At 38.9% G+C, this 25,519-nt stretch overlaps 6 protein-coding genes across 11 annotated transcripts; 2 read left to right on the top strand and 4 right to left on the bottom strand.

Moving 5' to 3' along the window:
- The first annotated feature begins 192 nt into the window (after nt 1-192).
- Nucleotides 193-4,735, top strand: LOC111782771 (anthranilate phosphoribosyltransferase, chloroplastic). Its single transcript, XM_023663575.1, has 10 exons — nt 193-653; nt 765-908; nt 1,307-1,468; nt 1,579-1,662; nt 2,143-2,331; nt 3,704-3,794; nt 3,890-3,949; nt 4,035-4,153; nt 4,229-4,363; nt 4,438-4,735. Exons 1-10 carry the CDS (start codon nt 405-407, stop codon nt 4,453-4,455), a joined length of 1,251 nt encoding a protein of 416 aa, XP_023519343.1. The 5' UTR covers nt 193-404; the 3' UTR covers nt 4,456-4,735.
- Nucleotides 4,736-5,428: 693 nt separating this feature from the next.
- LOC111782764 lies at nt 5,429-11,537 on the bottom strand. Of its 4 annotated transcripts, none has more exons than XM_023663568.1 (13): nt 10,807-11,537; nt 10,297-10,432; nt 9,739-9,872; nt 9,452-9,653; nt 9,136-9,374; nt 8,949-9,060; nt 8,726-8,870; nt 8,492-8,634; nt 8,232-8,401; nt 7,677-7,982; nt 7,546-7,601; nt 6,893-7,107; nt 5,429-6,778 (listed from the first exon to the last, which is right to left on the bottom strand). In XM_023663568.1, the coding sequence occupies exons 1-13, from the start codon at nt 11,014-11,016 to the stop codon at nt 5,598-5,600; spliced, it is 3,249 nt and encodes a 1,082-aa protein (XP_023519336.1). In that variant the 5' UTR covers nt 11,017-11,537; the 3' UTR covers nt 5,429-5,597. The 4 variants fall into 4 exon arrangements, with proteins under 4 accessions (XP_023519336.1, XP_023519335.1, XP_023519337.1 ...); XM_023663567.1 differs by having other exon boundaries at nt 6,893-7,110; XM_023663569.1 differs by lacking the exons at nt 10,297-10,432; nt 10,807-11,537 and having other exon boundaries at nt 6,893-7,110; nt 9,735-9,823.
- Nucleotides 11,538-12,887: 1,350 nt separating this feature from the next.
- LOC111782773 lies at nt 12,888-16,438 on the bottom strand. Of its 2 annotated transcripts, XM_023663578.1 has the most exons (6): nt 16,212-16,438; nt 14,953-15,018; nt 14,615-14,748; nt 14,149-14,283; nt 13,843-14,118; nt 12,888-13,696 (listed from the first exon to the last, which is right to left on the bottom strand). In XM_023663578.1, exons 2-6 carry the CDS (start codon nt 14,977-14,979, stop codon nt 13,282-13,284), a joined length of 987 nt encoding a protein of 328 aa, XP_023519346.1. In that variant the 5' UTR covers nt 14,980-15,018; nt 16,212-16,438; the 3' UTR covers nt 12,888-13,281. The 2 variants fall into 2 exon arrangements, with proteins under 2 accessions (XP_023519346.1, XP_023519345.1); XM_023663577.1 differs by having other exon boundaries at nt 13,843-14,283.
- A 312-nt stretch (nt 16,439-16,750) lies between these two features.
- LOC111782767 (probable apyrase 7) lies at nt 16,751-19,623 on the top strand. The gene is made up of 2 exons (XM_023663572.1): nt 16,751-18,523; nt 18,950-19,623. The coding sequence occupies exons 1-2, from the start codon at nt 17,374-17,376 to the stop codon at nt 19,483-19,485; spliced, it is 1,686 nt and encodes a 561-aa protein (XP_023519340.1). The 5' UTR covers nt 16,751-17,373; the 3' UTR covers nt 19,486-19,623.
- Nucleotides 19,496-21,671, bottom strand: LOC111782776 (heme-binding protein 2-like). 2 transcript variants are annotated; one of them, XM_023663581.1, is made up of 3 exons: nt 21,346-21,671; nt 20,244-20,641; nt 19,496-20,114 (listed from the first exon to the last, which is right to left on the bottom strand). In XM_023663581.1, exons 2-3 carry the CDS (start codon nt 20,501-20,503, stop codon nt 19,664-19,666), a joined length of 711 nt encoding a protein of 236 aa, XP_023519349.1. In that variant the 5' UTR covers nt 20,504-20,641; nt 21,346-21,671; the 3' UTR covers nt 19,496-19,663. The 2 variants fall into 2 exon arrangements, with proteins under 2 accessions (XP_023519349.1, XP_023519348.1); XM_023663580.1 differs by having other exon boundaries at nt 19,496-20,153.
- A 180-nt stretch (nt 21,672-21,851) lies between these two features.
- LOC111782772 (plant UBX domain-containing protein 10-like) lies at nt 21,852-23,671 on the bottom strand. Its single transcript, XM_023663576.1, has 4 exons — nt 22,748-23,671; nt 22,482-22,655; nt 22,281-22,406; nt 21,852-22,208 (listed from the first exon to the last, which is right to left on the bottom strand). The coding sequence occupies exons 1-4, from the start codon at nt 23,282-23,284 to the stop codon at nt 21,981-21,983; spliced, it is 1,065 nt and encodes a 354-aa protein (XP_023519344.1). The 5' UTR covers nt 23,285-23,671; the 3' UTR covers nt 21,852-21,980.
- Nucleotides 23,672-25,519: the final 1,848 nt, after the last annotated feature.

Raw genomic sequence — 25,519 nt, forward strand, 5'->3', positions numbered from 1 at the left:
CCGCGGGCAGATATTATCTGCTTTGATTGATTATTCTATAGCCGACAGATATTGTCTGCTTTGACTTGTTATATATAGTCATCTTCTCGTGATGTTCCATACGAGGAATTATAAAATTTGAAAATTAAAAAATTCATCATTAAAACTTTATATGTATTAACAATGGCATCAACATTCTTTTTTGAAACCTTTGGAACAAAATATTTTGTCTGCACCAATAAATTACCATTTAAAAAAGGAAAGAGAAAGGAAACGACGGAAAAAAAACCAGTGCCAGTGGGAGTAGTCGAGCGGCGACTTCGAAGACGATCGCTGTAACGACAAATCGTTATCGTTCGTCTCTTGTAGAAAATCGTCGTCACGTCGTATTCGGGGCTGAAGCCTGGTTTCGACATCCGTTACCAATGGCGTTTTCCTCGATTCTATCTCCGGTTTCGTGGCATTCTTCTTTCACTTGCAATTCTGAAGCGGCCTCTCTGTGTTTTGCTACCTTCGATTGTCCAAGTCCTCAGCGAAGGCGAAGCTTTAGCAAGTTCAGGGGTCTGAATTTCCACCTTCCGCCCTTGATTTCGGCTTCAAGAACGGTGGCCACCGCTGCTGTGTCACCGGCAGCAGTTGCAAATTCGGCCGCGCCAGTTACTTCATTCACTAATGTAATTGGTTTAATTAAATTTGCCCCATTTTCATTTCCTGGAGATTCCTCGTTTGAGAATGTTTTTTTTTTTTTTCTCAAATTGTTCTCTTTGAATGTTGACTTCAAACAGTTGATTGAATCTCTGATTAATCGCGTGGATTTGTCGGAGGATGAAGCGGAGGCGTCTCTTCAATATCTTCTCAACGATGCCAGCGAAGCATCAATTAGTGCTTTCCTCGTGTTACTCAGAGCCAAAGGAGAGACTTATGAAGAAGTAAATCCGTCGTTTGAACTACTTTCTGAGTTTGTGTTGGTTCTTGTTTCAAAGAATTGAAGTATAGTTAAGACGTTGTGCATAATCGACATATTTGAATTAGTTTGTGTTTATACTACTTGTTGCAATAAATAATAGTAATGTAGTTCAGGATCAAATCAGTAAGAACATCTGAGTAATTTCTATGATCAACTGATTGTTTTTTCCGATTGAGGTAGAAGACTTGTTTGTTCCAACCTTTCATTGTGAATGTTGAGACCCAACCCCTTTTATTGTGAATGGAAAGTGCTTGATCAAAGGTCATAAGAATAAGAACAGCAGAAACATTAATGAGTCCTAAAAGATGGAGATAAGCATCAAAGGAGTAATTATTTGAAATCACGTTTATGATTAAGCAGATTGTGGGACTTGCGAGGGCGATGATCAAGCGTAGTGTGAAAGTGGATGGCTTATTTGATGCCGTTGACATTGTTGGAACAGGTGGAGATGGAGCAAACACAGTAAACATCTCAACTGGTGCTTCAATCCTTGCTGCAGCATGCGGCACAAAGGTTGCAAAGGTGAGAAAAAGATTTTTCTGGTGTACCTTCGATGCTATAATTGTTTGAAACATATTTGAAAGATTATATGTACTAAGTGGAGATAACAGTTATCAACTGCATATTTGCAGCAAGGAAACCGTTCGAGTTCTTCAGCATGTGGAAGTGCTGATGTCTTAGAGGCACTGGGGGTAGTTATTGATTTGGGACCTGAGGTTAGTGCCTTGCTAACTTGGTTTTAAGCGTTTTACTTGTATAATGTGGTTCTTGTTTGTTGATTAAACTATATAGATGCTTCTACCATACTATGCTAATGTTTGACATCAGAAGGATTTCAAAAAATTGACAGGGCTATACTTCATAGTTTCTGGCTTGCTTTCCCAATCAATTAAGTGCAGCTGTAAATTGGAAATAATTAAACATGCATCTATCAGCCCTGGCCTTCATATTCATTCCATATTTTGTTCCTTTATTTTTGTGACTTAGTGATTACTCTGTCAGGCATTCCTTTTGTTGATTGCCACATAAGACTTCACAAGAAGTTTCATATATCATAGGGCATAAAACGTGATGAAAAAATATAATGCGAGAATTCTCATAAGCCTGCGTGGGTTTAAGAGTCACGATTGTCAGGTTTTTATGAGGAAATAATTTATGTTCATGACAATAATTCAAGTATTGATCTCTTGAAACAGGGAGTTGCCAAGTGTGTTGATGAAGCTGGAATGGGCTTCATGATGTCTCCCAAATACCATCCTGCAATGAAGATTGTCGGTCCTGTCAGGAAGAAGCTAAAAGTAAAAACTGCATTTAACATACTGGGCCCTATGCTCAATCCGGCTAGAGTTCCTTTCGCTGTTGTTGGTGTATATTCTGAGAACTTGGTAAGATTGAGCTAAAGTATATAATTCCATTCCTCTGTTCTCTTAGAAAGGGGTGCATTTATTATTTCCCTTATGCATGCATTCTTAATTTGAATGAAGCATCGTGTTGCTGGATGGTTTAGGAGCTTTAATAATTGGTATTCATCTGTAGTAAATGCTATCTTCAGCAGAGTAGTTAATCACTATTTTAATTTAAGGAGGCCATAGTATACTCCATACAAATTTGATCTGCATCCTTGTCTTTACTCGAGAATCTAATTAAATGCTATTGTAAGGCTTAGACTAGGTGTGACACAAAATAAGGTGTCTTAATCATGCTACAAAAACTTCATGGTGGATGACAATACCATACATATTTGGATTCAGGGAGTTTTTTTCCTTTTTTTTTTTTTCAATTTTAGAGTATATTTTTTAAGGTTTTAAGTTACATTTACTTAGTGGTCATTATGATATTGATGGGCATGAGAGTTGCAACCTTTCAATTGACCATAGATTACTCTAAGGTTTATTTTCAAGGCTATAAATAGTCATTCATGTTGTCGATTACTCTAAGGTTTATTTTCAAGGCTATAAATAGTCATTCATGTTGTCGATTACTCTAAGGTTTATTTTCAAGGCTATAAATAGTCATTCATGTTGTCGATTACTCTAAGGTTTATTTTCAAGGCTATAAATAGTCATTCATGTTGTCGATTACTCTAAGGTTTATTTTCAAGGCTATAAATAGTCATTCATGTTGTCGATTACTCTAAGGTTTATTTTCAAGGCTATAAATAGTCATTCATGTTGTCGATTACTCTAAGGTTTATTTTCAAGGCTATAAATAGTCATTCATGTTGTTGCTATAGTATGAAGATTTTGGATATTAAAATGAAAGTTACATATTATGCCTCTTAAGCCATGAGCATGTTCTTTTGCATTTTTCGTGTTTAGATTTGTATGCTAGAGTCATACAAGTAGTCTTGACCAAGCTATTGTGTGGAGTGATTCGAGTCACGAGTTTAGAAACAAATTTTCTTTACTCATGATCTCGATCATCAAGGTAATTCGTTCCAAAACTTTTCCTTTGGTTGATTCTTAATTGTTATTTGGGTTCTTGGATAATTTAGATAGGAATGTTTTGTTCTTCAACAAGGTTGTTAAATCAAATCCAAGACTTTCATAACAGAGTGTTTCAATGAATTAATTACTTGATGCTGAAACATCTCACTTTATTTGTATTTAATTCATCCACTTTGTTTTAATATATTGTGCGGAGTTCTTTTTCTATGATGCATATAGTTAAAAACTTTTCACTACCGTCTTTTGGTTGGCTATCTTTCCTAATTTCATCTGTGAGCATATTGGTCATTAAACTATTCTGGCTGGACAGGTCCCCAAAATGGCTAAAGCACTGCAACTATTTGGCATGAAAAGAGCATTAGTAGTTCACTCGGAGGGCTTAGATGAGATGAGTCCCCTTGGTGAGATTTGCTTCATGGTCATATATACTTCTCTCTCCATGTTGGTGCTTTATATACAATTTTTATCTAACGATTATGTATATAAACGTATACAGGACCAGGACTTATTCTTGATGTAACACCTGAAAAGATTGATAAGTTTGCCTTTGATCCATGTAAGTGAGTCCATGTTAAATTTATCATAGTTCGTTGATTATCAATTAGAAAAGTCCATCTAAAATCTTTAAAATTGTGCAATAGTGGATTTTGGCATCCCTCGTTGCACTATAGATGACCTTCGAGGTGGAGACCCCGATTATAATGCAGAGGTCTTGAAGCGCATTTTATCCGGGGAAGAGGGGCATATTGCAAATGCACTTGTAAGTTAATCTTGTAATCAAGTATTTTCCATATGTTATGTTGAAAATACGCTGAATTGCCACAACAATCTTCAGATCCTTAATGCTGCTGCCGCCCTTCTGGTTAGCAGCAAAGTGACCACCTTGGCCGAGGGAGTTAAGTTGGCTCGTGAAACTCAACGGTCTGGAAAAGCCATGAAGACTCTTAATTTGTTGATTGAACTCTCCAATGTAAGTAGTAGTGTGTACTTTCTCAATTTCCATCTGTTATTAGCAGTTCTCATTCCCAGTTCGAATGATTGCAGAATCTAAGAGAAGCATAGGAGCGCTTACAATTGAGCTGCTGAGTAAAGATTAAGAAGACTGAGAACTTATCTTTTGAATATCAGACAAGTTTGAAAGATGAATTTCCGTCATTTATATCTGCATCCGACAGCTTGAGTTTACCATCTCTGTATGCAGAGTATCATTTTTCATAATGTTTGTATTAAGGCTGTGGAAGTTTAATGTTTAGCCAAATAGTTTGAGGAGTTTAAGATGGTTGTGCTTCGTTTTCATTATAAATAATAAAAAAATATATGCTTAATTTTATCACAGTATTCATATATGGGTTAAACTACCTCACTTGTCTCTTTTATTTTTTATATTTATTTTTGCAAAGAACTCATAGACTATTATAGTTCCTCTGTACTGCTTCTCAGTAGCCACTGCAAGGACGCAAATGGTGATAGAAGTTGAGAAAGGTTGGGAGAGGTAAACACTAGCCAGCCATTGTGCAGAGAAATTATCGGCTGTTCTTGCCATCGCAACCACTGATGTGCTTTCCTCCGATACAGACATTAGGCACCATGCTTTGGTATGTTCCCTCCACTAAAGCTGACTGAATTGTATCTTCATCATCACCTTCATATCAATGAATTCCTCAACATAATGTTTCAAGAACATTCACAATCAGAGAAGCTCAAAGAACTTGTTATGAGTATACAGCTCAGTCATTAATATTCAATTGATGCTGGTCTTCATTGTCGCGATTCGAAAAGTAGGCAAACACACATGTTATGACCAGATATCACTCGTTCTACATCTTCATGTTTTATCTTGTGAATTGAGTCATCCAGAATCTGTACTCAACGTTGATTATTTTACTCAAACAATGAAGAATTTTGCAGATAGCGTGATGTGCATGAGAGTGGATGAGACTCCAGGCAACTATGGGGTTTTTCAGCCCACACTTTGTTTCTTTCTAGAGTAAGTTGCTAATCTTTTGGGGAAATCTTGGATTTGTTTCAAGTATAATGCATGAGAATAAGTCTGAAGCTCTTATACATTTGATCCAACTATGGAACCAATCACAGCTTAGAACCCAATCGTCTGTATTCTACACCCAAAATGATCCAACTATGGGATGATAAACTACCAATGAATGAACTTCAGAAGATCATACTAATACATTTGTGTTTTAGTTTCACTTGGATGAAAAAATGGTTTCAAATTCCTTGTACAAGCCTCTGGATTTAGACCGGAAATCAGATGAACTTATGGAGGAGCTTCTACTACTTCTGCTCCTACTTCTCCGCCCCCATAGTCCGCTCCACCGTGTACCGCTTCCTGAAGGATCATTTGAAGTTCCACCTTGCTCTTTAGTGAAGCTTGCCTTTGCCAACTTCCGAAGTTGTTTCAACCATGGTTTCTCATTACTCGAGCTTCGACTGACAGACAAGTTCCTATCGGATGAGTTATCCACGGTTTCGGAGTCTCCATTAAGGTTCACTGAGAATATACTTTCCAAGTTTCTAGTGAATCCCTGTGGGAGAAACAGGAGGAGGAATCCAATAAAAGCCACTTTGAGTCCTGAAAAGAAAGATTTCCCAGCATGGTCAAGCTGCTTTGCCTGTTTGTACAAAGCATACCATTCATTGATCAGTTGAGGACAGTAGCCTATAAGGAACAGCACCAGCATGGTTATTCCGAGTTTCGTCCGAGCACTGATTGAAAAGTCGTTATCTATGAGAACTGCACAAATAGCAAAAAGACTGACTTCACATGTGTTCGAAATGATTTCGACCAACTGAACCTTTTTCTTGATAAATGGCTTCTTGAGAACAAGGAAAAACAGCTGAAATGATGAGATACATAGTAAGGCAACCGTTGGAGTTCTGGAAGACAGTGTTTCCTTGTAGGCACCAGCCATGATTCCAAGAGTGACTCGTCTGATAGATTCGAGGAGCGTATAGTATATCCGAAGGATGCCAAACAGCTTTTGGATGAATGGTGCTTCGGCATCTTCTGTTTCATCGTCGGAGTCAATAATCCGATCGCCACGTTTGTTGGGATTCGCCACAGAAATCTGAGAAAGCATATACTTTGGGGGACCTCTAAGATCTTCAAACATTGGCCCAAAAATGATCAGGAAAACAGAGTTTGGCTGGTTTTTCCAAGTCCATTGACTTCTCTTGCCAGGACCTAGAGTTACACGAACAAGTTCTTGATACCAATGAAATTTCTGGCCTTCTTGATGAACTTCTTTGTACTGAAGTAGCTTCCCGAACGTGATTCCGATCGACAGAAACAACAGTAAGGCTAGCAAAAGAAGCGACAGAACGCCGAGCAGCAAAACTCCAACTATTACTCCTGCCAGAGCTCCACCTTGCACAACCAAAATAGATATCAAAACAAGTTAAAATCTTTTAGAAATGCACTCTGTCCTTAGGTACATAGAGGAAATAAGACGGTTAAAGAAGAGAAATGTGCAGAAGCTACCTCGGAATAGCGCGCCTGAGGCCATGGACATGGAAGGTAGTGCTACAAATGCAAGGAATATCTCAAATCTAGGGAAGGTAAGTGCTCCATAGCTTCCCTGTGTGTTGTATATTTTCTTTCGACATTTCATGATAAGAAGGAAAAGCGCATGGAGAAATATCAAACTGCCAGCAAAAACTCCAAACCAGAACATGCTTCTGTATAAATCATTCCACCTGCTAGGATAAAACCAACACGTTCATTTACAAAATGAGTTTAAAGATAGAACCCCATATCCCTAACGGACAATATCAACTAGCGGTGGGCTTGTGCTATTACAAATGGTATCAGAGCTAGGCACCGAGTGGTGTGCCAGTGAAGACGTTGAGCCCTAAAAGGGGGTGGATTGTGAGATCCCACGTTAGTTGGAGAAGGGAACAAAACATTCTTTATAAGGGTGTGGAAAGCTTTCCCTAGTAGATACATTTTAAAACCATGAGACTAACGGCGATACATAAGGGGCCAAAGCGGACAATATCTACTAGCGGTGGGCTTAGGCCGTTACAATATCTAATTTCCATCACCCCAAAGCAACAGTAAATTGTTGAACTTTTAGGTCCTAATGTTTTGTGTATATTTCCATTGATACCAAGAAGAGAACCAGAGATACCTACCGACTGTAACTTCCTGCTCCAAAAATATTATCAGCTTGGGGTTTGATATTTTGGCTCTGTAAACAAAAAATAATCTGTTTATAAAAAAAGTTCATCTTTCATGCAAAAGAAGACAAGTAATTCCTTCTTACCTCAAAAAATGATCTGTATTCCATTGGAGTAAGGGGCAATCCATATAACTGATCAACCATAGTAAAGTTATCGCCTGGAACCTTGTTTTGAAGAGCTTCTGAATGAAGAGTTTTGGAAAGATAAGGATTTGATCCAGTAAAGGGGCTGTAGCCACTTATATCAGGACGATCATGTTCATTTTCCCAGGGAAGCCTAAGGTAAGGAATACTCCATTGCAAACCCTTAGCAAATTCATAGTACTCAACAGGCAATGTAACCGGCAGCCATATAGATAGCGCGAAAATTTGAATGTGGCAAGCAATTCTCTGCATAGAAGAGAAGCAGCTTAATATGCTGTATACTCAAGCAATCTATCTTGGATAGATGTTTATGTTAGTAAGAAGATGCCACTTCGAAGTGGTCGATGTTCGGATTGAACATCTATCCAAGATGGTGAAGTGAGACTTTTAAGAACATTTTGGTGCTTGTAACCGAAAAAGTCGTACTTTGATTCTTCTCGATCTGAATCCAAAACAATTGTATTTAAACATGCTCAATAGTGAGAGACTGCTTACGAAAATGTTCCTTGTAGGATTATATGTCAGAAAAGAAGATGATCTCATGAATACTCCTTCTGATTGAAGGCTAGCTGTTGATACAGTCAGTAGTCCTGCTGCAAGGGATGTTGCCGTGAATGTAGCGATTGTAAAGATCGAAACGACGGTAGATATTTTCGGTATAGAATCTGCATATTTTGTTCACAACATATCTTATATAACAATTGAAATGAATAAATGAATGAAAGCAAAAGAGACTTGAGTATTTGAATGCTTACAGTGCCACACTTGCAGAACATTCGATGCTAGATTACGATTTCCTGCAACGTCGACTGTTACATTTTCAGGGACACTGACAGATACGACTTTATGCTCAGCTTGTACTTCAAGGGAGTACGTATTCCTGCCCATCTCACGAAAGCTGGACCGTAGAAAGAGTTTATAAGGAAAAAGACGACCAAACACAATCTGGTTTCATGAAGAACTTAACCTACAATTAAACATAAACTTGCCTTAGCAAACGACCTCCACGAATCGATACACAGGATGAGTTGAAATCAAATACAGGCTTAACGAAACTCACAGAGACCGAAAATCTTTCGTCTTTTGTCCTCGTATAAGTAGTTGTACTAAGCATCACGGTGGGCCTAAGAGAATCTGAAATTCACAGTTTGTATTGAATTCTGAAATTCTCAGACTTGTGAAATTCATAAGTTTACAAGGAGAAATGTTTACCATAAAGGAAAGTAACTGGTGGAAGTGGTGAAACAGGATTTCCTTGTCTGCTTATTATAGAGTTAGGCTTGAGGCTTACTGTGATTATGGCAATTCCCGAAACATTTGTGACCTGAAATAAGGAACTTCATATCAAGTGAAACATATACAAATGAATATCAGAAACTGAAGGGAAAAAAACGCTAACCGAAAAGCTGAATCTGCGATTTCCGAGACTCCTTCCATGAATTGGAAGCAACCTGCCTTTGCTTACTTCAAGAGAATTCAAAACTTCCAGAGATGAATTAAGAACTGACTCTGAAAAGTACAAATAGAGCTTTAAGTTATCATATTTATTTGTTGCTTGTACCAGTCTGATGTCGTCGTTGAGCTGGATTAGCCTTTCGGGAACACGAGTTTTCAGGTTAGGAACTAGTTTTCTTCTATCTGGAAGTTCAGAAGTTTGTGTTACGATTGCAAGAGAAATAACAAAATGGGAAGTAATGATATGACAGTAAGCTTACCAAAGTGTACATAAGAAATGGAATTTTCTGTTCTTGTGAATATGTTTCCTGCACTATCAGTACAGAAGTTCTTATCCATTACTAATATAATTCTTCCATATTGAATGGTAGATGCCAAGGCCACAGAAAGTGAATATTTGAGGTTGGGCTGAAGAACTTTGAAAGATGATGGTATAACATTCCCTTCACCATATACCAGTAGCTGCAGTGAAAAGAGAAAGATCAAGAACAAGAAACTTCTCGGCAGTATCGTTAAACCGTACGAAAACAAACAGCCACCTACTCACGTTGCAGGCCTCGACAGATGAACATCCGAAACCTCCACCATTACAAGGTTCTGAGAAAGATATATTTACAGAAACATTTAGAGCGTTTGTGAATGCTGTTGAGGCCATAATAGATGCTGTGGGCGGAACTGTATCTGCAAAACAATGTATAGTAAAGATATTAGCAAACTCCAAGGGAGAATACTAAGACTTGTCTTTCAGTTTGTGATTGTCATGTGAGACTGAGAGTTCAAAATAGACAAAATTTCCACTTTATTTATCATCTTTTCAAGCCTTGAAATGATGCATGTTGTTTCGAAACCTGGTAGGGAAAATTTATACGATGACAAGGGCAAACAAAAAGTGATGCATAGTGTAACAGCCCAAGCCTACCGCTAGCAGATATTGTCCTCTTTGGACTTTTCCTTTCAGGCTTTCCCTCAAGGTTTTTAAAATGCGATTGCTAGGGAGAGATTTCCACACCCTTATAAAGAATGCTTCGTTCTGTAAACTTCAGTGAAGTTAAGTAGCTGATGATCTGTTGACTGAGAACAACAATGGAGATTCTTAGATTCTTACCAACAGTCCAGTTGTGGCTAGAACAGCCAACTCCCTTGGAAAAATTAGTGCAGACCTTGAATCTATGCTCTCCATCCACCAAATCAGAGTAGAAAATCTTTCTGTCATTACAGTTTAAAGAGTGGCTGTTATCCAGCTGCAGGAGAGAAGTAGAGAAGCCCTTGAGTATATTATCAATGAAAGAAGAACACTGGAACACGAAGATAAACACGAGGAACCACATTTGCCAATTCTAACAAATATAGATCAGAATGTTCTGTTTTAAAGTTCAAACAATCTAGTAGCTAATTCTCAGTAAATGGGAGTCAAATTCTGAAATTTCCCTCTTATTCTCAAGAAACTAGAGTCTTCCATGATACCATTCAAGAGGTCCATCAAAATAAAGACATCAACAGACAAAAAGGCTTCAACATCCATGATCTTACCAAATCAGCCAACTAAACTGAAGGATTATATTGCAGAAGAAGAAAAGAACAAGCGAGCTTAGAGAACTGATAGAGTTGAAGTTACCGAGCAACTGATGTTGCAGTGCTTGCAATTATCGCGGTGGCCGTTCACTAAAATTTCAAACACAAATGTGGCTGAGTTTAAGCGTGAGAAAGCATTAGGGACCTCCAAGAACTTCACAGTGATCTCAGAACCATGGCAGCGAGCTCCTAAACATAAAAGAGAAAAAACCCAACAAAGACAAACCAAAAGTGCAACTTTAAGCAGACCCATTTCAGAAAAGTACCAAGTGTGCAGTCTGAGACGTGAGGCCAGGAATCAATTGGCGTTAGGAGGACATTTTGGAGTTATGACTAAAAAGGATGAGCTTTCAGAGTAGGTTATGCTGTGGAAGAAAGAGTGGCAATGGAGTTTAGGCAAGGGCATGGGAAGAGCTTACAAGGAAACAATAAATGGTATTGAAGAGGCTAATTTAGTGGAAAATGAAGGCTCAAGTAAAGAGACATGAACAAGACTAGAGGAGAATGACATGCAGCCTACAAGATAAGCATTTTCACTGGCTGATTTAGAGAGAGAAAGAGAGAGAGGGATAGTTTTTTTAAATGAAAAATGGACAGAAACCAAGATAGTGAAAGAAGCACCATCGTTTTTTAGCCCAAATGGTCGTTTAGTCGATCAAATATCTTCACGGAAGTGATTCGAAACAATAAAAAGACTGTTAACCAGCTCAAACATTAAAAAAAGTGTCTTTTAAAATTTCAATGTATTATTTCGAAGTTCTAAACTATTTTCATAGGAAAGTTCATGAAATACCTCGACAGATGAGGTCAGTCAAGTTCTAAACTAACATGGAAGTGTTTGAATTTGAGACTTCCTGAGTTTTCTTTCATTTATTCTCAGACCCTGTTTGAAACAAACGGGAAATTTGGGGTGTCTGACCCATATTGGAACGAGCAGCGACATGACATCGCCATTAACGGCAAAATAGGAAAGCAAGCATTCAATAAGCAGAGAGAAAATTGTCAAGTCGGGTCTGTTCTGTATTGTTTTGGGCCCATTTTCAGGTACATGAAAACCCTTGTGTCCTTGATGAGTAAGCTTGCAATATGGGTGACCAATTGGCAATGGGCTGCCTTGAAAACCAAAGGACAACCTCTGTTTCATTATCTCCTCTTTCTCTCTCGAAGCACAGCCTCTGATTCATTATCTATCTCAGTGTCTCAGTTTGGATAAAGACTTCGAAAATGGAAGCACAGCCTCATGTGTCAATGCTGGTAGAGAAATGGGGGAATATTGACATTAGGCCAAAAGAAGGTGACGAAAGAGATAAGAATTTCGACATCAGGGAAGAAGACAAGATGTGGGTATGTGAAATTTTGGAGGGTATGTAGGAAAAACCTAAACTTCTCTTGACAAATATATGCTGACACTGCAAAGAACAAGGAATAATCCAAGATTATGAGGAATTTGATTATGGGGTTAGTTGCTGAACCAAAAAAGGAGGGGTTGGATGAAGAATCAGAAGCATTAATGTCGCCATTAATGCGAGAAAGTGGGCTTGCTATCATAAAGGACGTCAGACCATTCACCATTCATATTCTTTCTTTCACTGCCTTGGTTTTGCAGTGGATTTTCCATTGTGGGCTTGTTATCAATGGCTTCCCGTTCTTGTTTAGCCTACATGAAGGCATCAATGAGGCAAGAAGGTGGTGTCCAATGAGATTGAGATGAATTTGTTTTGCCTCATCAACACTTTCTTTCATCAGGCCTCCATGTTCTTATTCTGTCTTGTTTAACTTTGCTTTAGTGCACATGGACGACTCCAGATTGAATTTCAATATGAAGCCAATTGGAAGAGGAGATGAACTTGGATCATTTGTTGCCCATATGCTACCTACCTTTTGCTTTTCTTAAGGATCAAACTCATCCTCAACTGCTGCGCATGAACACATTAGTCAGTTACAACTTCCAACCTTCAAGATCTCGAGTCCTCTAAGATATGTTCATACCTTCCCTACCGTTCCAAGTACCCATTTGTATTGAGATTGCACATTGATCATTTCAATTTGTACGAGTAAATGATAATGCGTATACTGATTCGACTTTCCTCGGATTCAAAAGCCAAATATCGTTCGCTTCATTACATTTCTTTAACTGATGGGAGTGTCGTCAATCAATAGCTATTCAAAAGTTAATATAAGCATTTGTTAGCTTCAGTTCATCAAAATGAAGATGAAACAATATAATGTCGAAAGACTGATGGGTAACATTCAAGTTGACAATGCTTACACATACATCACCATAACAGGACCAATGCAAATTAATGTGGGGCCTCTTCCAATTAAACAACAATCACAAAAATCAGACAACTGAAGTCATTCTGATCCTTCATTAGCTCATTAAACACCAAGAAACCACAGTAGAAGTGGTTGGCCAGCCATGCTTTAATGACGAATCATGCCTCTTAGATAATGTGAAAAAGAAACCGAACCAGCCTTTGCTCTTGGTAAAGATTTGCCTCAAAATACAAATCGTAGTCTAAATCAGATTAGCTCTCTTCAAAAACCTGGTTGTTTTGCAGTAGTATGGCCAAGCTAATTCCAAACAGTCAAGGTACTTCTCAACAACCCACTCTCTTAACTCTATGAGCTTTCTTGGTAATCCTTCTTTGTAGTCTAGATTCTTAATGATGATTATAGATTGCAAGAAACAAGCTATGAACTCTTCTTTAAGTTTCCCTTGTATGATATGGTGATGAGCAGTCTGGTAGTAAGTGGGGGAGTTCCTAATTAATTTAGCCGTCTGCTTAAAGCTGAAGATGTAGAGTGCACACAACCAGTGAAACATCCTAATGTAGAGGGCAGTCACTAAGGGCCCCAAAACCCAAAGAGGGGTCAATTCTCTTGAAACTTCAGCCCCATAAAACACATTGACCACCAGGTACATAGGAACACTGAAAAAAGAGGGGCATTTAGAATAAAACGATTGGTTCTTAGCCTATGCAATATGCGACGTATAAATACGGATCATACGTGACAGTGCTAGATGTGGAAGGGTAGAGTTTCTTTGTATGCATAAAACAAGTAAATAGCTACTTACAATATTAGCAGAGGTATCTTCACTGATGCATTAAGTCTCAGAAAGTGGAACCAAACCCCTTGAAGAATCTCGTGGCTTCCCTTTTTCTTGGACTCTTGCTGAGTGCCCGACATCTCTGCCGAGGGCAGATCCTCCAGAATCCCATCCACATCTTGACTTACAGGTTGTCTGCGCAACAATTCCAACCATTTCTTGAACAAGTTTTGAAAAGCAGGGGATGGAGCAATATCCTCATTTGCCCCAGAGGCATAGCAAAGTGGAACATTGTTTGCCTTACGAGTTTCTGCGCGATAATCACCATCTTTAAGCTTTACAGAGTAGTTGGGAATCTTAGATCCATTGGCTACCCCACCGGTCGCATCATCTATACGAGCACTGCTTTTGAAAGACGAAACTCTCAATAGATTAGGCCTTGGTCCACATAATCGAGGAGTCCCTACACTGAAAATAAGTTCCATGAGTTTGCGAGACAAGGATACGCACACCGTTTTTCATATGACACAAGGATACAGCATACACATAAGTGAGACTTCAGGGGCAAGCATAAACATATCCCAAAGTATACTGACAACAAGCAAGATGAGAAGTAACCAACCAACAAACAATGACAGAAAAAGTTGATAACTTGGTATGTCCACTTCAATCGCAAAAGTTTTTTATAACACTACCCTCACTAAGCTGGGGCCACTTGAACTAGCCACAAGGCCTGGACTCAAGAGAAAGAAAGATGACCAAGAAAAGAAAAAGGTGGAGAGATTTTCAAAGCCCTTACCTTAAACAAATATAGCTCCTCAATGGTGTTCGGTGTTCAGCTCTCCCAACAATGCGAACAAATGTTACACACTGTTCTAAATTCAACGAGCCATTCCAGGACAACAATCTTGATGAAAATTCTGCATAAGAACCCTACAACACGTGCAAGGTTGTACCCAGTTAGGATTGCAAACGACCAAGCAAAAGTAAAATGTGGGTGTAATATCAGGTGCATATGGAATACAATAACAAGATGAATAAGGGTAAATAGTAGTTGTTAGCCAACTGATGTCGAAGAACTTTGAAAATTTCTTCATGATTCTCTAGAAACCTCATTCATAAACTTTTCTTTAATACCTGAGGATGATGGGTAATTAAGGCCATCTTCTGGACCTTAACGATCAGATCATATAATCAATGCACCTGATTCAAACAAAGAGAAAACATACCTTATCCATATTTTATTACAGAAGTACTGAAATACAGCAGTCGACAAATTCGCTACAACATGGAACGACAACATGGACGAACTATCTCTATTCTTGATTACAAACTTAGAAACTAGACAAAATCGTATGAAACATAAATTCGAAACAGACCTATCCCAAGTATTGATATAAAGAAGGTAATTTGACACAGAAAATCAGCTCGTATTGAAAAAGGAATCACAATCTCCAAACTACACATTTGGGGGAGCTGAATCATCATGACTACCATGGCTAGAGATGCCCGCTGGAGAGGGGAACGAAACATTCCTTATAAGGGGTGGAAACCTCTCCCTAGTAGACGCATTTTATAACCGTGAGGCTGAGAACGATACGTAATGAACCAAAGCGGACAATATCTACTAGCAGTGGACTTGGACTGTTATAAATGGTATCAAAGCTAGGTTCCGAAGGGTGTGCGAGCAAGGATGCTGGGCCCCAAGGAGGTGGATTGTGAGATTCCAAGCATTCCTTATAAGGGTGTGGAAACCTTTCCCTAGTAGACGCGTTTCAAAACCGTGAGGCTGACGGCGATACATAACGGGCCAAAGTAGACAATATCTATTAGCAGTGGGCTTGGCTGGTTACACTTGAATAGTGCATAAAGCCACCTTCGTAAACTATCAGAAAACAAATCAGAACCGCAAAGGCGAACTTTCGAGTCGGATGAACTGATACATTTAAAGGCAGAAGCTCGGGCTTCCAGTATCCGAAGGATAAATAAATATAAGAAGTAACCAACCTTATCTCCATTGTTTCTCCACCCCCCTCGCATGTCAATTAAACAACTCCCTAATTTCCAGCATACATAAAACCGGACAGGATTGTTGGACAAAAGTCGAGGAATGATCATGGGTTTATAATCAAGGAATATTCTCTCCATTGTTACGAGGCCTTTCGGGAAAGTCCAAAGCATACCAAATGAGAGGTTAGACTTAAAGTGGACAATATCATATTATTGAGGAGAGTCCTGTACACATTGGACTTGAACACACTAAAATTTTAGCTTCATCGTCAATTAACTCCGATAACAACAACTAATCCTCGAAACGAAAGTGGCAAAGAATTCGGCAGTTCGATTGACCAAAACCCAACACGTACAACAGCAAGTAATTCAAATCCCAAACTAACCTTTGAATAGGAATTCATGACCCCTTCTAGTCCAGCAGCAGAGACAGGGAGGGGGGATCAAAACGAAATCAACAGCCTTCCCGTCGACAATCAAAGTTCTGGAAACAGAAAACACATAGGAAGAGAATAACAGATGGAGAGTTGGGGAAGAAGGAACCCGAAATGGCGAACTGAAGGTCTTTAAGGGACCTCCGATGGTGGACGGTGAGGACGCCACAAAAAAAGAAAAAAAAAAAACAGAGGGTAAGGTAGCGTTAATGGCTATTCCGAATAGGACATGAGTGACCCGTTTAGGAAATTGGGTTGACCGACCCGACTCCAAAGTCTAGGCGAGTTATATTTAAATTAACGTATTTATTACATAATTATTAATTTTGTAACAATGTATGATAAATTCTATTTAATTTATTTATATGTAGGTATTCTTTTGTGAGAATATCGAATTTTCATATTAAACTAAAATATNAAAAAAAAAAAAAAAAAAAAAAAAAAAAAAAAAAAAAAAAAGAAGAGAAAAATATACAGTCGTTTTCAGGGAAAATATTGAAGAATTATATATCGACAGGGGCGCGGCTACGCGGGTAGTTCGTTCGAGGATCCAAGCCACTCTCTCTGCAATCACTCGCTTTGGCGCGAGAGAGGGAGAGACGCAGTGGCGGAATAGAGGATTGTTGGGATTCCAAATTATTGTCTCAGTAAGTTCATCTCTCTAAAGTTTCATATATTTCCAAATCAAGCGATTTCTTTAGAAGTGTGAGATTTTCTGAGAATGTAGTGTCTCGCCGTTAGTAGTTTGATCAAGATTTACCGGCAATCGATGTGCTTTGCTTTGAGAATCCAAGTAGATGCTGAAGCGATTTTTCTATATTTAAGTTTAATGGACATGCTTGATCTTTGATCCATCAGATTTCATTTGCCTCATGAGGTTCCGTTTTTTTATGAATTAAGATTCAGGGATTTGACGTAAATAGAATCTAGCGGCTGTTCCTCTTCCATGACATCCTTGGATCTAATAATTCAGTCATCTGATCGTCATGATTTCGCTACTATTAAGTTTGTTGATATTTTTCTTCCAAAAGGGAATTTTCATAGAAAAAGTTTAAAGGAAAGATTGTACCTAGAAACTGTAGATCATAGCGTGCTTACATCTTGATGTTTAACCATGAACCCCAAGTCGCCTTCGAAACTTAAGCCGTCACCAACGAGATTCTCTAAGCATAAATGGATATTAAACGTAACTGTTATTGTCGTTGTTACAATTGTGATTTCACGTGGTGCAATTCTGGCATTGAAATCTCTAGTTTCTAATGCACCGAAAGAGCTTTATTATACTGTGGTCGTGGACTGTGGAAGCACGGGCACACGAATAGATGTATATGAATGGACGTTGGGGATGAAGGATGGTAGTGAATTGCCTGTTTTATTGCGTTCTTTTCCTAACAATTCAACTAAAAGTCCGCTTCGAAAGAAATCTTGTAGCTATCACTGTATGCAAACCCAGCCGGGGTTGGATAAATTTGTTGGCAATATTTCAGCTGTAAGGGCTTCTTTGAAACCATTGATTGAGTGGGCAGAACAGGAGATACCGGTTGAAAGGCATGCAATTACTCCTATTTTTGTTTTATCTACTGCTGGACTGAGGAGATTGGCAAATGAGGATGCCGAGCGGATTTTGGAAGACATCGAGGCTGTTGTTAAGGAGCATTCTTTCATGTATCAAAAAAGTTGGATAAGAGTGCTGAGTGGTATAGAAGAAGCTTATTATGGTTGGGTTGCTTTAAATTACAAAATGGGGAGCTTTAGAAACAGTTCAAGGTCAGGCACGTTGGGAATTCTTGATTTGGGTGGTTCCTCGTTGCAGGTTGTGATGGAATCAGACCGTAAACGGGAAGAAAGGGAAGAAATGCACTTAATGAGATCAAAAGTTGGATCCATTGAGCATCAGGTTTTGGCTTTCTCATGGGAAGCTTTTGGTTTGAATGAGGCATTTGATAGGACTCTTCTTTTGCTCAATCAAACACAGCAACTTGGAGAAAGTAACATGACTACAGTGGAGCTCAGACATCCTTGCCTTAGTTCAAGTTTTATGCAAAAATATACATGCTACAATTGTTTAAGCCATAACAATACGGGCCAGGGGAAATTGAGTCATCAAATCCCCAATCTTGGATATCCTTTTTATTTGGTTGGGAAACCAAATTGGGAGCAGTGCAAACGAATAGCTAGGGCTGCTGCAATCAATTCCAGCACTTTAGCTTGGTCTGAGCCTATCAACGCTACAAAATGTCTTGCTAGCCCGTCATCTTTGAATGGTACGTACCACCACGTGTTTTACCTGTTGGCGTTCCTGATTTTACACATTGGCAGAATATACGTCTGTTTTCCTTATTGTTCTCAGGACTCGGGATAAATGCAGAATTTCTTAATATCTATCATGAATTAGTAGAGCATTAATTGCCTGATTGTTGTCAAATTTTTCTTAACAAATCAAATGGTGAATTGAATGCATAACTCACATTACTTATCTGTTACGTGGATTATCTTACATATTCCTCCATATAGGACCACCTGTTAGTCTCTAGGATATTTAGACTTCCAAGAGCAATTTGTTGGGACTTACTCTCGAAGTGCATTTTTATCATTTCATGAGATTTGTTGGGACTCCCCTCCACCCCACCCAGTCGATTTGCGAGATTTTGGTTCAAATTCTCATTTCAGTATCGTTCGTGTAATCGCAGGTGGTAATAATACAGTTGTGCACATTTCCACCACACGTTTCCATGCTCTATCAGGATTCTTTGCAGTCTATCAATCAGTAAATCTGTCTACAAGAGCCAATTGGACAAACATATGGGAAAGAGGCCTGGAGTTATGCTCTGCTTCTCAAGCTGATATGACGCTGAGTGTTTCAGGAAACCAAACTAGTTTGTGGCAATATTGTTTCCAGTTACCTTATATGGCATCACTCATTGAGGATGCTCTCTGTCTTGGCGATAAAGAAGTGATTTTTGGTCCTCCGGATGTCTCCTGGACTCTAGGAGCCGCGTTGATAGAGGGAGAGTACTTATGGTCAAGTTCAAGTACAACAACAACAATTGAGAATCACAATTCAACTTTGGGAAAAATTGAGCCTATATATGTATTTCTGTTTCTTCTGTGTCTTCTATTGGTTGTTTATTATAATCAAATCAAGCTACCTATGTTAGGCAGAAAGGCAGCAGCGGCTGGGGCATCTCTGCCATCTTATGCCCTTCCAAAACACAGGCCGAACTGATTCAGAGATGGTCTAGTAAGTGTCATTTACATTCGATTCATTCAATAAAATTGTAGTATCAAATACATCAACTGTATTGAAAAACATCAAGAATGTTTTTTTAGACAGAGGCATGAAAAACATCAAACTTCATATGCACATATTGAAACATGATTGCTGTTTCCCCACCACTTTGAACTTAGAATGCAGCAATGGCACTGGATGTACATCCATCCAAATCGGCTGCATCGACATCGACCCAGACTTCATTGACTCGTCCAATCAACCGGAAGGGCGAGTCGTATTGGGCAATGGCATATGCATAACCCCTTTCAGAGGTGGCATTCACCAAAGGGAACCTACTCAAGCTGGTGGCGAGTTGCTCTGCCTCCTTTATGACCTTCTCATCCCTTGCAAATCCAGAGAACTTTCGAACTGCAACGCAATGAGCTTCCCAACCACAGGGCTTCAGTTTCAGTTCAGGAAGGGGAAGAGGTGGTGAGGCTTGAAACTTAACCGGCAGATAGAGTTGGACAAGATAAGAGGACGAGTGAAGAGGGCCAGTTCCTGGGACAATGCTTGTCAAGACAGGAGCAGTCATGGCAATCCTTGACCAATTCAGATTGGCACCTTGTATGTACTGGAACAGTCTGCGCAACATGATCGATGTAAAGTTTACCCAGATGCCACTAGTGAACAAGTAATCGACGAGGAATAGTAAATTTGGGGTTGATGGGATTGAAATACATAGTGGAAACTGGAAATTGGAAATGGGTTACCTGTGGAAACCATATTTAGTAGCTTTCTCGAAGGATAGGTCTTGGACGGGAGCGGACATCCAAGTGGACTTTCTGTAAAATCTGATTTCGAAGTCTGATTCTGTATGAACAACATCGTATTGAGGTGATTCGATGGCGATGCAAAGACTGAGAATACAGAAGAGGTTGACAAGAAAGATTGATAATTTCGGATTCTCCATTCGACTCGGTCGCTCGCTCTGCGTCCTCTTCTCGTTCCCAAATTGGCATCTGGAGTTCATTCGGAGCAACCAGTCAACAGCATCATTTGGGCTGTATCGACCATGGCATGGCCCATTTCAAGTAAGCCCAAGATCTCTCTCTCTCTCTCTCTCTCTCTCACGGAGTCGCTAGACATATTTCAAATCTCATAGCCTTGGCTGGTGCAAAAACATGGTAAAAACAAAACAAGAATTAGAAGAGTTATCGAGTGACAAAACAAACTAAGCATATAAAAGAGCCAAAAACAAGACCAGAGACAGGGGACAAGCGCACATGATAAAAGACAGCCCCAAGAACAAAAAATCATGCAAACAAATTCCGAGTAGGAGACATCTCCAGGCACATCACACTATTACGTACTCAATCAAGTAGAGTAACTTTGAGATTCCACGTTGATTGTAGAGGGGAACGAGTGTCAGCGAAGATGCTGAACCTCGAAGGGAGGTGAATTGTGAAATTCCACATCGGTTGGAGAGAAGAATGAAACATTCTTTATAACGGTATAGAAACTCCTCTCTATCGGACAACATTTTCTAGCCGTGGGTTGGGTTTAGGCTATTATAGTAAGAAAGAAATCCAATAGCACAGACCAAAAAGTGCTTTGAAAAACCATGACCCGAAGGTTATGCTCGCTCTTGCCAAAGGCTATAACTGCACACCAGGCCACTCGATAAGTTTAAAAACAAAAACAGTTACCTACGTTCGCTATTGTGCCAGGTCCAAGTCAACTTAGTAGTCAATATTGTATGAGAAATATTAATTAAAATGAAGAACAATTGTTCTTAGTCTATGCTAGCGACGTTTAAATTTGAAGTGACAACATGAGTTTGGTAGAGATGATTTGGGATAACTTTTCACCCACCATGAGTTCTGGTCCTCCACTACTTGAAGCTTTGTTTTGAGTACCCTCTATTGACAGTCACGAAGCTATGATTATCAATCACCTCACTTTTCTCCGTTTTAAACTTAGACCATGGAATCATTCCTACAAAAAAGTGATGGGGAATCAAAACTTCGTGATAATGTTTCCCTTAGCTAAAGAAAAAGGAGATTGACCAGCTGCGTCTTTATGCAACTTTCTGCCCCTAACACCATCAACCAGTTACACAGGTTTCGTTAAACCACTTACCATTCAACAATCGTCTAGTATAATAAACCATCTTTTCTCTCGACTAGTACGATTAAGCTTCTTTTTAGAACGTTTATTGTTAAGCATGTGAACAAGGATAAAACATGTTGAAATATGCTTGTTGGTCTATAGAAGCCGTCTTCACTCTCAGAAATAGTTCAAAAAACGTGATTAGATTGCAGGAAATGAAGTGATACGTAGAGGTCGCTCAGTGTCAACATAGTGGTTATGGATTGTAGTCAGTTCAATAAGGCTTGCTTGTTGTATATGCTGCATAAGATATCAGATTTGTTTATCTCAAACAAAGTAGGAAAGTAAGTGCAGGTCTTATCATTGCCAAGCTATGGTGATCATGAAAGTAAATGGCATCACTGACGCTCGAGGAACAGGCTTGCTCTTGGGTGGAGGCTAGCATCTTTCAGAGTCATATTCATCTCATCCATACCGTATACTCTTCTTGGGAAGCTTGCTATCAATCTGTAGTTTTCAGTACCTGGCAGGCCGAGCGAGTCGATATAGCTGTAAATCGACTTCACCTTGTCCATGCTTGAAAAGCTTTTCTCCCTCCTTTCACCGTTTGGAAACCTTATTAGTATCTGAAAGATGATTCAAGTGATAATTAGACTTAGTTCAATGTTAATAGGAGTAACCTTAGCTCAGTTATATACCTGGGAGCTAGGCTGAGAATCCTTTGCTTTACTTGCAGGATCCTTGTTTGGAGAATTCTGCTTGAGCCTCTCGTCGTGTGCTTTCTTCGGTATCGCCCGAGATCGATTTTTAAGTCTTTCCCTCTCCTAGATCAGGAAACCAGGTAGTATTTTTATAGTTTAATCTTTGGAATTTAGATGGGATTTTGCAGAAGATCATACCTTGTCTTCTTGAAGAGCTGCATGATATGCTCTGTCTTGTTCTTCTCGAAGCCTGCGGTCGGCTCTTATCTTTTCGTCTCGCTTTAGTTTGGAGCAACCAAAAGCTGATCCCTGCTCCTCCATTGTCCTCTGTAGAATCTCCACCAGTTCAGCTGGAGAAACTGGCCCTTCAAGCTAGTTAAAGATGAAGCAGAAGATCAAACTCGAGCGTGATCTCGTTAACCGTTTGATTGAAACAGAAAATTTGGAACTCGAACCTAACCAACCTGTTGCAGGACTGTTATGCTTTCGCCTCGAGTTGGAGCAATTACAGCACAGAAAGGGAAGTTGGTAGCTCCCAATGTTGTAGCCATTTGTAGGCCATCTCCTCTGTAGGCAAGTGCTCCCCAAGAGGTGAAGTTAGCATCAAGAAACTGCACTACTAGCTCTGAACGCAGTGTCTCCTCACAGAAAGAGGGAGTAAATGGGTGATCTGGTGAATGTAAATACAAGAACAAGAACTTATGATCATCTTCTGCTATCTTCATGGCTTCTGCAAATCGACAAGCGTAAAAGAAAGGATGCATCGAGCCATACTGATACTCGAAACTGGTCAGGAAAGACCATTCTTCCGGGACGTTTTGTATGTCCTGCTCTAGAATCTGATATTGATAACTGGATGGCAGTGTCTGGCTTCTTCTACCTCCACCCATAACTCTTGAAAATCCTCCTAATATACTTCTGGGAAGATTAACCATTCGTCGAACGATGCCGTTGATCGAAGCCTCGGCTAATCTCGACGTTTCCCTCATCGTTGATGACATTTTTTTACTCTAAACTGGGATTATGATACTTTTAGCAATGGACTGATACCCTTTGCAAGAGAATCAAGTGTCTACTTTCTTATGCTTTGCTTGAAACAAAATCAACCACAAATGGTGAAGAGATGGAGCTTTCAAGAATCAAATTCTATGCTTCTTTTCATTCTTGAAAGTTCATGAACAGAAGAATGTTGCAGATTTATAATGGAAAAGAGCAGGTATAAGTGACCCAATCATGTATTATTCTCTGTTCTTTATCAGATGGGTTGCCTACTTCTTCACTTGCTCCCACAATAGATATGCTAAGATTACAAAAAGAAACATGAACAAAATCACAGCACATGAACCATGCTGCTCCTAAGTTCACCCAAACCCTTCTTTTAATGCATGATGCTTGCTGCACCTAGTAGATCCTATTGGAGAGTCGGAATGATCATAAGTTTATAAACAAAGAATACTCTCTCTATTGGTACGAGGTCTTTTAGGGAAGCCCAAAACAAAGTCATGAGAGCTTATGTTCAAAGTGGACAACATCATACCATTATGGAGAGTCGTGTTCGTCTAACAAGTCCTACTCATAAAGGATCAAGAAGGTATTCCAGTCTTAGGCTCACCCAAACCAAGCTGATATTGTGAATCACAGACACCAGACAAGAAACCTTTAGATTTTACACTCATGTTGAGTTTGTAAGAACCTTACCGATGATGTTGTAACAACACAACCCCACCACTAGTAGATATTGTCCTCTTTGGACTTTTCTTTTTGAGTTTTTCACACCGGATGTTTTGTTTCTCTCTCTAGAAGCTTACCGATGATGTTGTAACAACACAACTCCACCACTAGTAGATATTGTTCTTTTTGGGGTTTTCTTTTCGAGTTTTCCACACCCTTTATAAAAAAATGTTTTGTTCCTCTCTCCAATCTATGTAGGATCTTACAATCCACCCCCATTCGAGGCCCAGCGTCCTCGCTTGCACTCCGCTTAGTGTCTGGCTCTAATACCATTTGTCCCGTCTTAAGCCTACTTCTAGCAGATATTGTCTTCTTTGGGCTTTCCCTCAAGGTTTTTAATACGTGTCTACTAGAGAGAGGTTTCTACACCCTTATAAAGAATGTTTCGTTCCCCTCTCCAACCGATCTTACTGTTCGACTAGAACAAAGCTGAAAGGGAGAGCTTTTTGTGAAGAAATTGATCCTTTATTACCTATCAATCACTGTGGAGAACCCAGTTCATATTCTTGCTACCTTTTTATCATTCTATGACTTGGAATTTATGCTGTTTGCTCAAAACATGCTTGTCCAACAAGTAAACACAGCTACTTTTGCAGTCTCCTTGTCCAAAAAAAAAAAATCCAATTAATTTTCTTTAAAAATATTTTACTTAATATTAAAGTATTTAAAAAGAAAATGGTTTATTTAATAAAAAAAAATGAAAAGTGACGGAAATTTCTGGCTTTAATTTATTTTATTTATTCTTTCATAAAGGTTGAAAAAAGTGGTATAGTTTTGTCTTCACATGACCATCCTCTTCAAGGTTGTAAAAATTCATGAATTTAATAGAAATTTAATGAACTTATTTCAAATATTAAAAAATTATAAATCAAAAGATTTAGCTTAAAATAAATAAAAATAAAAATAAAACTCTTGTGGCCACTGTCCCACACTCGCACGTGTCATCCCACATTATCTATTTCAGGTTAATTCTAATTTTTTTCATCAAAAAATAATCTTTAAATTAAAATTAAAAAAAAAGTGAAGAATCTAAATATAATTAATTTTTCAACTTTTAGGGAATGGGTCTGCCTGAAAAGAAGAGAGAATTTTTATTATATATAAATAAATAAATAAATCCTAGCTGGCAAATCCCTTTTGTTCCTATATATGCGAGTGCCAAGCCACGCCCTCTTGGGGCATCTTTATTATACCTATTTTAATTTTACATAATAATAAAATTATTAATTTGAAAAAAGGTTCGAAATCACGACTCTCCACAATCGTATGATATTGTCCACTTTGAGTATAAATTCTCATGGTTTTACTTTGTGTTTCCCAAAAGGCCTCATTTCAATGGGAATAGTATTCTTCAACTCTAAACTCATGATCTTCCACTAAATTAACCAATGTGGGACTCACTCCGAATAATCCTCAACAATCCTCCCATCGAACAAAGTACATTATATAAGCCTCCCCTGAGATTTATGGAGCTCTCGAATAGCCTCACCTTAATCAAGTCTAGA

Source organism: Cucurbita pepo, chromosome LG20 (genome assembly GCF_002806865.2).
Source record: "Cucurbita pepo subsp. pepo cultivar mu-cu-16 chromosome LG20, ASM280686v2, whole genome shotgun sequence".
Lineage (NCBI taxonomy): Eukaryota > Viridiplantae > Streptophyta > Magnoliopsida > Cucurbitales > Cucurbitaceae > Cucurbita > Cucurbita pepo.